Source organism: Rattus norvegicus, chromosome 20 (assembly GCF_036323735.1).
Source record: "Rattus norvegicus strain BN/NHsdMcwi chromosome 20, GRCr8, whole genome shotgun sequence".
NCBI classification, from domain to species: Eukaryota; Metazoa; Chordata; class Mammalia; order Rodentia; family Muridae; genus Rattus; species Rattus norvegicus.
The window spans coordinates 6,510,773-6,523,673 of NC_086038.1; the positions used below are offsets into that span (position 1 = coordinate 6,510,773).

General features: G+C 44.8%; 1 protein-coding gene across 4 annotated transcripts in view; it reads right to left on the bottom strand.

Moving 5' to 3' along the window:
* The window catches only part of Fkbp5 (FKBP prolyl isomerase 5), a 118,297-nt gene that overhangs the window by 51,842 nt on the left and 53,554 nt on the right, over nucleotides 1-12,901 (bottom strand). The window contains exon 1 of one of the 4 annotated variants that reach the window (XM_006256222.5): nucleotides 6,643-6,903. The exons of the other annotated variants lie outside the window; for them this stretch is intronic. Coding sequence (XP_006256284.1) covers nucleotides 6,643-6,672 — 30 coding nt within the window. The 5' untranslated portion in view covers nucleotides 6,673-6,903. Of the gene's footprint in view, nucleotides 1-6,642; nucleotides 6,904-12,901 lie in introns of those variants that run through there. 4 annotated transcript variants of the gene reach the window in all.

The window sequence follows — 12,901 nt, forward strand, 5'->3', positions numbered from 1 at the left end:
AGGTTTGTGAGCACACGGGATAAGTCAATTTTAAAAGCACAGTACTTTGGGTCTGTGAGCGAGTCTTCCTCATGTGAAAAGAGCTTAAACGCCCATTCTGAGGGAGGAGGCTGAGCACCAGAAGGCACGGGCCTCGTCTGCAGGCACCAACCATGAAGCCTTTGCATTACATTTCTCCAGCTGTAAACTGCAGGGGTTTAGACTAAGCCACACTCTGGCTGAAAGACTTTATATTTAGAATATCTTAATGAATAAATCTGTTTTATGGGAAGTCAGATTTGAAAGCTGGAAAGAGAAAAATTCCCAAGAAATAAAAGGTTATTTTAGTATTAGAGAGCTCACCTTTCCACTCTAGCCCCGTGGACAAAGCAGTTACTTCTGAGCTCCCTAGACAGGACCCAAGTGCTCTGGAGCTACTGTAACAAGCGACTACAGACTTGAAGGCTGAAACCACGGACACTGATAAGCCTGCAGCTCTGAGTGGGGTGTACTCTGCCTGTGGCCAGGGAGGAAGCTGCTCCTTGGCCTTCTCTGGTGCTGCCCACAGGGTCTCCCTCCTCAAATGCTGTGGGTCTCTGTGGTTTCCTAATTGGGTTTAACTGTTACTCACGTGTGCATGTCTGAGAGGCAGAAGTGTATGCGCCGCAGGTACCGCCCTGAGTTGCTCTCCATCTTACTTTGTATGACACTGTCTCACTGAATCTACACCTGGAAGACTTAGCCAGACCAGACACCAAGCCCAGGAACCCTTATCTCTGCCTCCCCAGACTCACACCACCACAAGTGGCTTTCCTGTGAGTGCTGGGAATCTGAAGTCAGGCCCTGGTCTTGTACAACAAGTGCTTTACCAACCAAGCCAAACGTCGCCTCTTCCACCATTTCTTTGTAGTCATAGGCTCTCTTCCTTTTAAGAGACAAAGCAGGGCCCATCTGGATTATCGAGGATAGACCCACCCCCATTTCAGTCTTCAGCTTTACTCACACCCACAGTGTGTGCCCTTTGCCCTAGAGAGCCTTTTCATCTGAACAAAACCACAAGTCTCTCCCAAAGCTAAATTCTGCAAGTCCCTTCATTCCATATTTAGTGGTCTCCTCTTGTTCTGTCTTTTCTTTCTCTCCATCATCCAGTTGGACAATCAAGTTCTAATCTGACGATTAAGTAAAACCTAACATTTTGGGCTGAAGAGGTGGCTCAGCAGTTAAGAGCACTGACTGCTCTTCCAGAGGTCCTGAGTTCAATTCCCAGCAACCACATGGTGGCTCACAACCATCTGTAATGGGATCTGATGCCCTCTTCTGGTGTGTCTGAAGACAGCTACAGTGTATTTATATAAAATAAATAAATAAATCTTTAAAACAAAACAAAACCATGTCAGAGAACACACTGGTACACTTACTTGATTTGCACTCCCAGCCCCCCCTTTATTTCAAAACAGCATTTCTCTGTGTAAACCTGAACTCGCTTTGTAGACCAGGCTGGCCTTGAACTCACAGAGATGCACCTGCCCCTGTTTCCCAAGTACTGAAAATCAGAGGAGCATGCTACTACACCAGGCTGCATGGCCTTTTGATTCCACAGCACGCTAAAACCACAGGAGAGCAATGCACATGGAGAACTTGCTTTCTCCTGGAGAATCACTGAAGAATTCTCTCAAAGTGACACCAAGGCTTTGACAATAGGAGCAGCATACTCTAAAGGCTGAAGAATGTACAAGCGCCATGTTCCCTGCAGACAGTGCGTGGAAAGCAGTCACGTGCACAGAGTAACCTGCACATACTCTAGCATCCACTACGTAAGCATGTGCGCTCTCCCCACCCCCATAAAGCCGTCACCACAGTCCAGATAATGAATAATCAGTCACACCATCCACTCAGCTCTCCTTGTGTTCCTAATTCCTTCTTTCCCAGCTCAGGTCCCAGGCAGTCTCGGATCTGCTTGCTGTATGGCTCCGGCTGCCTGCCCTCAAGCCCATCTGTCTCTTATGACGCATGAGTGTCATGACTGGTCCCACTGCCTTTCTTTTACTTCCTTTACTCCACAAAAATTTGCTGCATTCAAAGCTACAAAGATTTTCTTCAAAAAGATTTATAAATTCGGGTTGGGGATTTAGCTCAGTGGTAGAGCGCTTGCCTAGGAAGCGCAAGGCCCTGGGTTCGGTCCCCAGCTCCGAAAAAAAAAAAAAAAAGAACCAAAAAAAAAAAAAGATTTATAAATTCGTGTTTTACGGTTCTATAATCAAGTTACTTTCTGTAGAGGCCATAAAAGTCCCTGTGCTCACAGCCGCAGGAGAGGAACCTAGAACGTTGATTAAGTACACAGGGTTCTTCCTTCAAGGGAAGGAATGCAAAGCCCATTGTCTACCCAGGAGGCTGGAGTGCACTGCTGCCTTTGTGCTCTGTGGGACGTCAGCACTAGTGGACAGACGCCCTCATGAGCTTGTATTCTCAGTCTAGAGAACCTCACTTTACGGAAGGAGTCACGTGCACTTTACAGAGAGCTCAATGGAGTTGCACCTGATCAGTACTGATTTTCTTCCTCAGAGATCTAATTATACTGTGTTATGCATGTGGGATTGAGTTAATCATCATAATAATTTTCACCAGATTGTGCTATACTTAAATAAGCCTAAAATAAACGTCTCAGGGTCAGACTCCCAGAATCGGAATGGGTGCTCACTGCAGAGCCATCCTGCAGAGAACGGCCCTGCCTCCAAAGGCTCTTTCCTCTTTTCCGCCCTCTGCTGGTGGAGTTAGTACTCAAGGGTTAAAAAATCTAGCGCTATGGGGCTGGGGATTTAGCTCAGTGGTAGAGCGCTTACCTAGGAAGCACAAGGCCCTGGGTTCGGTCCCCAGCTCCGAAAAAAAGAACCAAAAAAAAAAAAAAAAAAAAAAATCTAGCGCTATTTGGCAACTCATATCTCAGAATTTAGACTGAAGTATGACATGTATGGTTGATAGTTTTTCTAATATACTGTTGCTCTTGCTCACAAGGGTGAACACGTCAGATGTCACTAATAATTTGTTACACATCTCCTTTCTAGGACTCCCATTACAACTAAACTGTTATTGGCTGGGCAGTGGTAGCACAGGCCTTTACTCCCTGCACTCTGGAGGCAGAGGCAGGCAGATCTCTGTGAGCTGAGGACAGCCAGGGCTACGCAGAGAAATCCTGTCTCAAAAATCTAAAAACTAAAAACAAAAATTTGAGAACGGTCTTGCAACAACACTTTTTATGTTCTTGGAATCACAGAGAAGCTCCTGGATTAAGCTATTTGTGGGATGATGACATCATACACTGAAGCAAAGTAAGAAGAGTGACCATACAGCCACCTACGTCTCCACATAGCCATATACAGACTATAAAACACAGATTACTGTTCTAAGTACAAAGACCAATTTGCTCCACAACTTGTTTGTGGAGACAATCTTTTTCTCTATTAAATATTTGTAAGGGGGCTGGGGATTTAGCTCAGTGGTAGAGCGCTTGCCTAGCAAGCCCAAGGCCCTGGGTTCGGTCCCCAGCTCCGAAAAAAAGAAAAGAAAAAAAAATATTTGTAAGAGCTTATTTATCACTTTATATAAGTTACTATTTACCTAAGTGTCTGTCTGTGCACTGTGCCTAGGCCTGGTGTCTACAGGTCTGCATCAGACCCTGAGACTGGAATTATGGACAGCTGAAACCGCCATGTGGGTTATGTGGGTTGTTTTGGGGTTTTTTTCCTTTTTTTCTTGAGACAGGGTTTCTCTGTGTAGCCCTGGCTGTCCTGAAACAGGGTTTCTCTCTGTAGACCAGGCTGGCCTCAAACTCAGAGATCCACCTGCCTCTGCCTCTTGAGTGCGGAGATTAAAGGAGTGGCCGCCAGAGCCTGGTGGACTATGGTCTTAAGGGTTATTGTTCCTACTTCCTTTTGCAATCTGTTCAAGTTTGACATGTGAAAATGTTGGCATTACACAACAGGTTAGGAAATATTCTCTCTGTCAGTTATTACCCATTCCCACAGGAGAAGAAGCCCTTCTCAGGACAGTCACTGCTTCTGAAGTAAGCTTTGGTCTCTGAGTCACAGCCTACTTATTTGTGTACAGTAACCCATCATCTGTCTCCTTTAGAGAGTGTGCGCTCCAGCTCTCTGTTACCTCCACTCTAACTAGAAATGCCTGTCCTCTCCGTCCTGCTGAGACAGGAGGGCGGCTCCCAGACCACACTGGTCTCCGGGGACAGCGGCTGTTTACTCCACTGCCTTGCTCTAGCTTCTGTGGTGTTTGCTGTGCTTGCTGGTTAAAGGCTTTATCTTTGACCTGTCTCTCCTGCTTACTTTAGCGTTTGTTTTTTACTCTCTAGTTTCTTTAAAAAGTCAGGTACAGATGCTGTTTTGTGACTTACACTTTTGGATTTTCCTTTGGGTATTCTAGAAACTATAAACCACATTTGGATGGCTTAGTTATTAAAATTATTTTCTAAATTCAAGTACTTTTTTCTACCCCCCCCCCACACACACACACACAGAGTCTCACTATGTAGCTCTGGCTGTCTTAGAACTGGCTATTAGACCAGGCCCATCTCAAACTCACATCTATTTGCCTCTCGCCTCCCAAGGTGCTGGTTTAGAGGTGTGCAGCACTCTACCCGCTACCACTCCACTCTACCGCTTCTGTTTTGTTTTCCACTTTATTGTGTACATATGGGTGGTCTGCCTGCGTGGACATCTTTGCGCCATGTGTGTACCTCGTGCTCTCAGAGGCTGGAAGATGTCCTGGAACTGGAACTACAGAGGGTTGTGAGTCACCATGTGGCCGCTGAGAACTGAACCCAGGTCCTCTGGAAGGCTCGTCTTAACTGATGAGCCATCTCCCCAAACCCCAGCATTGATTTTATTTTTTTACTTTTATTTTCTTGAGACAGGGTCTTACTATGTAGACCAAGCTGGCCTGGAACTCACACAGATCTGCCAGCCTCTGCCTCCCAAATGCTAGGACTAAAGGCGAGGGCCACTATGCCCAGACCAACATCAATTTTTAATTCCTTTTGGTCAGAATAAATATTTGAAAATTAAGTTATTCAAATCTTTGACACTATCTTAGACTAAAATTACGGTCTCTTTTAGTCAGTATCTCATATGTGAAACAAAATAAAGGGTATTTCACTTATAAGGGATAGGATATCATAGAATTGTCAATTCAGGAAGACTGATGACAGTGTTAAGTCTTCTGTATTGCTTCGATGCTATACTCAACCCGGGTGAGCCGGGAGGTAATCTACTGTTCTATCAGTTAAATAAGGAAGAGAGGGTAAGTGAAGACCCCATTCTTCAGTTATCAGATTCTGATTCATGTATTTTAAAGTTCTACTTATAGATACATAAATATTTTACACAAATACTTAGGACTGATGACCCCCTTGATGTGAGGTCTTCATTCTCGATGATCTTCATTCGTTCAGACTTGTGTGCAATTATATGTGCATGTGAGTGTTGGCAGAAGCCGGAAGAGATCGTCAGCTGCGGCTACAGGGTGGTGGTGAAGTCTCCCAGTGTGGGTGCTGGGAACTGAACTCGGGTCACCTAGAAGTGAGTAAGTACTTTTAACTATTCAGCCATTCCCTTTAGCTCCGGATACTGGTAACCTTGTTGGCTCTAAAGTCTTTGTGTAAAGTTAGTACAATCGCTTCAGTTTTCTCAGACAGTGTCAGCACGGGGCGTCCTTCTGTCTCAGTTCTAAGTTTTCACTCACACAACACAGTGAGCTTCTTCTAGGTAGCCCATAAGTCACTACCCAACATGTAAGGCTGTCTTTATCTGTGTGTTTCTAGACCCTTTGTTTAATGTAATCACCACTGTCGTTTACATGTGAGTCTACCCTCTTAATGTGTGTCTTCCTTTGTTTCTTGCCAAATTTAGAAAATCCTGGCTTTCCCCCCACCCCAGAGGTTTCTGTAATCCCATTTCTCTTCAAAACTGTAATTCTAGACACATTGTATCTTCATAATTGTCTCATAGCTAAATAATTCCTTTTTCCCCAGGCCTTAAAAACAAACAAACAAACAAACAAACAAACCCATCTCTCAGTATATTCTGGATAATTTGCACTGCTAAGAGGCCTTCCCCTGCACTGTGTGGGCCGCCCCTGCCCCACCCTGTGATCGCACACTCATCCCCTGCAGGCTTCATGCCAATGGCTGTAGGACCACTCTTAGTCTTTCCTGTACTTTCTTAAACAATGGATTGTAGTTATGACAGCTATCTCAGTGTCTACTAATTTCATCTACTAATTTCGTCATTCTGAGTCTGTTACGCTGACTAATTTTTCCTGTTTCTGTGCAAGCCTGCCATCTGACCAGAGGCTAACTGAATGTGGCCGTGGTGAGGGGCAGGTATTTTACACTCCTCTAATGTGACACTCTGTCCTAGCTGAGTTCCCTGGAAACGACCTGATCGTTCCTGGCTTGTTTTGGAGCTTTGTTGGGAGGACAGAAGTCATCCTCAGTTGAGGGCTGCATTCCCACCATTACTTCCGGCAATCTCCTCTAAGTACTCTCCCTGACGTTGTGACTTACAAGGCTTTCCTCTTTGGTTGGCAGTAACTCGAACATTTTTTGTTTGACACAGAATCTTGCTGCTGAGTAGCCCAGGCTGGCTTTGAACTCACCTCTGCTTCCTCAGTGCTGGTGACAGGCATTTGCCACTCCGCCTGGCTCTGAAAAGAAGCAGGGCTTTCTTTTCCTTTATCCTCGGGGTTGTTTCTCTGCCTGCGTGGTTTCAGCACAACTCAACAGTGCTCCTCTGGAGAGCAAATGGCAGCCTCCACACAGCTCTGGAGCTCTCCCTGGTGGAGCTCTTTCCTTTCAAAGGCCATCTGCCTGTGCCCCTGGACTCCCGCAGACAAGCACTCTCTGGGAGTCAGATGGTGTAATTACAGGCTTTACCTGCTGGTTTCCATTTCCTCAGAGATCACTCTCCCCTTTGCTGTCAGCTTTCTGGTGTTTCAAGCTGTTGCCTCATATATTTTGTCTAGGGATTTCTGTTTGCTTTGTGACTGTAGCCAAGAGAGCAAATCCAATCTCTGTTAAGTACATTCTGGTCAACCAGAAGGGAAGCCCAGACTCCATCTTTAAGCCAGAAAAAGGTATGGCTAGGACAAGAGGCATTTCCACGGTCTGAAGTCGTACATGATAAGCTCTGTTGGACACATCTCAGTGGCCTCAGATTTGACAGAGTTGTTCCAGACACTACATAGTCTACGACTTTAATTGACAGTAAAATAAAATCTTTCTTCCAAAATGTCAGGTATTTTTATTTTAAAATGCTTATCAAAACCGCGACTTTGGGAATAAGGATAACTGAGGCATTGTATTTTTTTTCCTGTCTTTTGGCTTTTTAGGATAAGGTCTCGCTGTATATCCTGGCTGGCATCACATTCTGAGTGACACTTGACCTTAGCCTCTCAGGTGCTAAGATTACAGGAGTAAACCATCACACCCAGCTCTGTTTGTTTATTTTGTTTTGTTTTGCAGACAGGTTTCTCTGTGTAGTCCTAGATAGCCTAGAACTCACTCTGTAGAGCAGGCTGGCCTGTGACTTAGAAATCTGCCAACCTCTGCCTCCCAAGTGCTGGGATTAAAGGTATGTGCCACCACTGCCCAACTCAGAGCCAGCTTTTACTTTGATCTCTTATATAAGAAATGGTTATGGAAAGCACAGAATCTGATTTTTCTATTCCAAAGGACCGTTACTAATTACAATTTTAAAATTCTGAGTTAAACACTAAGTTAAAAATAAAAGCATTTTATGTTGTGTGAGACAGCAATGTCATGCTATATAGCTCAGGGTAGAACTAGAGCTGTCCATCCTCCTGCCCCAGCCTCCTGAGTGCTGGAATCACAGGTGGGCACACCACCCGGGCAGCAGTTCTACATGAACCCACTGAGAAGCACACAGAGGAGAAAGCATGCCAAGTCACGGCGCTACAAAGGCTGGCTTCAGCTGCTGTTAATGTTAACAGAGTTTAACAGAACTTTAAGTTTAGATTCTATTCTACAAAAAACCTCAAATGTTTGCCTAATATATGCAAAACCTGTGGAATATTTTAGTACGTGAAGTTTTTAAATTCCTTTGGGACTGGAATCCTCGATTCTGCATTTTGATTGGTTGTGGTTTTCTGCAGAAGTCTCCTAAGAGAAGTTCCCTTGACGGGGTGGTGATGGGCTTCTCTGTGCGTGTAAGAGCAGGTGTTTAGCGCAGTGTTAGGGATGCTCGCAGTAACACAACAGCTACAGGCTGTCTCCATGATTCCTTTCCCCAGTTCTGAGGAGCTAACTAGGGTCCAGGACCAGGCACAGTGTCCCTCTTGCTAAGCAGGCCGTAGGTCTGACGAGAAAGCTCTGCTCAGTGACAAGAATGCACAGCACTACTGCCACGCCTGGGACTCACTGGGCTAGGCTGGTGAATGCTGGCGTGGAGGGTTCATAGTTGGGGAGGACAGATGGTTGCCTCTCATCCAGTCAACCACTCAAAGGAGGGCATCGCTCGCATGTATACGATTAGGGTTTTGTTCAGTCGTCTTAAGCTCTCAGCGGGAGTACTGTCCGCATACTGTGTATCTTCTTTCCTGAGATGTCTGCTCAAAGGTGTTTTTGTACCAGGCAGTGGTGGTGCACACCTTTAATCCCAGCACTTGGGAGGCAGAAACATCTGGACCTCTGTGAGTGTGAGGCCAGCCTGGTCTATACAGTAAGTTCCAGGACAGCCCAGTCACACAGAGAAACTCTGCCTTGAACCCTCCCTCACCTCCCCCACACCTTCTGGGGGTGGGGTATATTTTTCAACTGTGTTACATTCATACTGTTTTTGGTGGTGGTGGAGGAGGTGGAGGTGGTGGTGGTGGTGGTGGTGGTGGTGCTAACGATCAAACTATTGAATTTTAGGAGTTCTTTCTTTACTGTGGAGTTTTGTCACTATAGTTTTTTACTAGTATTTCCCCCTGGTTTACAGCTTTCCTTTCTCTGCTTAGAGTTTTTGTTTTGTTTTAAACTAGGTATAGCTGTTCGTGTCTGTAATCCCAGCACTGAGGAGGCAGAGGCAAGAGGACTGCTACTAGTGCAAGGCTAGATTGAGCTCCAGAATGAGATCATCTCCAAAATCCAAAAAGAGAAAAAGAAAAGATCCGAGCAGTAACTGCGCTCCCTAGCTCCTACAGTGTGTTCAATCAACTCCTGATCCAAAGAAGGAAAATTAGATTCAAAAAGGAAACAAGGTTCTGTTTTCCTACCATTTTCATACCAAATCTTAGTGTGTATGTTTTATATTCTTTTTCCAATTTAATAACTGGAGTATTTAAGTGTTAGTTGTCCTGATACTCACAGTTTCCAATGGCTAAACTGTACCTTACTGAGTGCTCTGGCCAAAGAGATCCCTAACACGAGCTGAGTTAACTTGGTTGTAAAAGTTAGCAGGCTGATTCTAAAATTCATGGATACCTAAAGGATTCAAAGTACCCGAAAGTACCCTGAAAAGAACACAACTGCAAGATTCCAGGGCCACACTTTTAATTAACACTTAGGACAAAGCATACTCCAGACGATGTGGTCAATGTTTAGGACAAAGGAGCACTCAAGACAGTGTGGCCTGCTGTAAGGACACACTCAGGCACCCACAGACCAGAGGACTGACTGACAAGAATACTAACACATTCTCATTAATTTGCTTTCAGAAAAGATAGCACTAAACTGGAGGTGGAAAAGAACAGTGCCCGCTAAGCAGTGCTGGGACAAATGTATCTTCCCAGATAAAGACTGTAACTGATATCTGATTTCATGTCACATACAAAAAGTAACTCAACATAAAACATAACTACATCAGGATGGCAGTACACACTAGTAACCCCATCACTCACTAGGCTGAGACAGGAAGAACACAATTTTAAGACCAGCTGGACTACATAACAAGACCTTGTCTGAAAATCAAGGGAAGGGGCTGATGGGAGGTTGTGCAATAGGTTAGTTCTTGCTGCCTAAGCGAGAGGATCTTTGTTAGCCATGGGTTCAGAATCTCAGACGGAAACTGAAAGCAAGCCACGGAGGGTTTTCTGCAGGGCAGAGAGCTCAGTATAAGATCACCACAAGGGTGCTTCAGATGGTAAGGGAAGGGTGAGCTTCAGTCAGCACGGGCGTGGTGAGAATAGTTAGGACAGGTAGAGGACACAGGACAACAAGCACAGTGCAGACCCCCCAAAACCAAGCCAGTGACCATGGCAAGCGGAGGAGAGGGCCTCCTGCAGGCCAGCAGCACACAGGAAGATGCAAAGACATGAATCACCAACGACCCGTCCAGGAACTGCTTGTGATCCAATTTGGCTAAAGTGAAGGGCACATGTGGGAAAGACTAGCCGATGCTAAATAAATAGGCAGAAGTTTGACGGAAAGACCTTGTGTACCCGAGTACAGCATTTGAACTTTATTCCAAAGGAAACGAGAACTGAAGCATTTGTAAGGAAAGTGACAATCAGACTGGCTTAGAACAACTTACGCTGGCAACCCTCCAATGGCTTCCCATCACAAACTGCACAGAGTCCAAAGCTTTTCACGCTGATCACAGGCCAGCCCCAGCCCTGAGATGTTTCATCCCTACCTACCGTGCTCTGCCTGAGCCGCTCTGACAAACACGGAATCCCTCCCGTGTGCTTCCCCAAGGCTCTGCACCTGTTGGTTCCCTACTAGGAACCTCACATATTCTCCCATCCCCTCTTGAGAAGCTTGCTCTGCTGTTAGTGTAAGAGAGCAAGAAATTACTGTAATTGGTTCCACCATTTGTCTCTTCCACAAGCCCCAGGGCACAGACACCGGGCTGTCCACTGCTGTCCACTTTAGTAGAATCCAGGGCCACAGTCAAGTCTCTAAGTAACTCAGATGCCAGAGCTGTCTCCATAGAGTGAGACTAAAGAATGGAGACGTGGCTGAGGAACGGATGGTTAGCCAGAGAAGAGGAGAGAACCCCACTCTGTCCATAAAATGATACTTTCTATACTTTCTATTTCTAGTGAGAATGCAAGTGTGGCATGATGTTCTTAAGGGCAAACTCACCAATATAAACAAAAGGTTACTATCCTTTCCCAACAACAAATGTCCAGAAAACTGAGTGCAGATGTTCTCAGAAACAAGCAGCTGGTAGCACACGATTCTCAAAGAAGAAATGTCTTGGCGCATATGTGAATGGATCTGGGTGTGTGCATACATGCATGTGTGGGCCAGAGGTGAATGCTGGGAGCCAGTCTCACTGAGATATCTCTCACTAAACACAGAATATTATGAATTCTGCTGGACTGGTTGGCTAGCAAGATCCAGGGATCCACCTTTCTACTTCCCCAGGGTTAGAATTGCAGGCACACACCATGCACATGAATCTTACAAGGACACCAGGACCCAATCCAGGTCCCCATGCTTGCATGGCAAGCACTTAACTGAGTCATCTCAGCAGTCACAGGGGGGATGAATGATAACACACTACATAACAACAACGTAGCAGTTAAAAATAAGAAAACCGTTATAAAGGTACTGTGGAAAGATGTTTAAGAATGGCATTAAAGAAAAAAGCAGGGCTGGAGAGATGGCTCAGCGGTTAAGAGCACCGACTGCTCTTCCAGAGGTCATGAGTTCAATTCCCAGCAACCACATGGTGGCTCACAACCATCTGTAATGGGATCCGATGCCCTCTTCTGGTGTGTCTGAAGACAGTTACAGTGTACTTGTATATGATAAATAAATAAATCTTTAAAAAAAATATTAAAAAAAAAAAAGAAAAAAGCAATTCATAGAACAGAACCTACCTTCCCTAAGGGTCAAGAATACAGCTCAGTGGTGGGTACTTACTGAACATACATGAGGCCTGAAGTTTGACCTCTACTACCACAGAGTAATATACATATTTGCATTAAAATATTGTCTCAAAAACAACAATAGAACCATACATATTTGTAAGTGCAGAGAAAACATTTAAGAAATGCAGGAAACAGGTCTAAATCACAGGACTCAATGGAAAACAAAACAAAATGAAAAACAAGACATTTTTATATTTTGGGTTTTTTTTTTTTTAATGTGTTAACAACTATATCTTTAAAAAAAAGATCTGGGGGCTGGGGATTTAGCTCAGTGGTAGAGCGCTTACCTAGGAAGCGCAAGGCCCTGGGTTCGGTCCCCAGCTCCGAAAAAAAGAACAAAAAAAAAAAAAAAAATCTGTCAGTTCAGTCTTAATTCTTGGAGCGGTTAAGGGTACTGGCTGTTCTTCCAGGGCCCAGGTTCAACTTCCTGCAACCACATGGCAGTTCACAGCTGTCTGTAACTCCAGTTCCAGGGGATCTGACACCCTCACACAGACATACATGCAGGCAAAACACCAATGCACATAAAAGTAAATAAATTATGCTAAAAATAAAATAGATTTAATTTTTTTTCAAAGATTTATTTATTTATTATATATAAGTACACTGTAGCTGTCTTCAGACACCAGAAGAGGGCATCAGATCCCATTACAGATGGCCATAAGCCACCATGTGGTTACTGGGATTTGAACTCAGGACCTCTGGAAGAGCAGTCAGTGCTCTTAACCACTGAGCCATCTCTCCAGCACGATTTTGAAATGTTTAATTATCATTAATAAAGAAAAAGGCTGAGTATACGAAAGCAGTTTAGATGAACATAATTGGTCTTGATAACCCCACACTGTGGCAAGTGTGAATTATAGCAAGCACTTAATCAGAAACTCAGTCATTCATAACAAGCATTGATGGAACTCTATGTCGAGCACTGTGCCTGAGGATCCCAACAAGATGGTGACCAGGAAGTACCTGCTCCCAAGAGCTCACGGGGGATGGGGTAGGGGGATGAGGGGGTGTTGGTCCCCACTTCCCCTGTTAA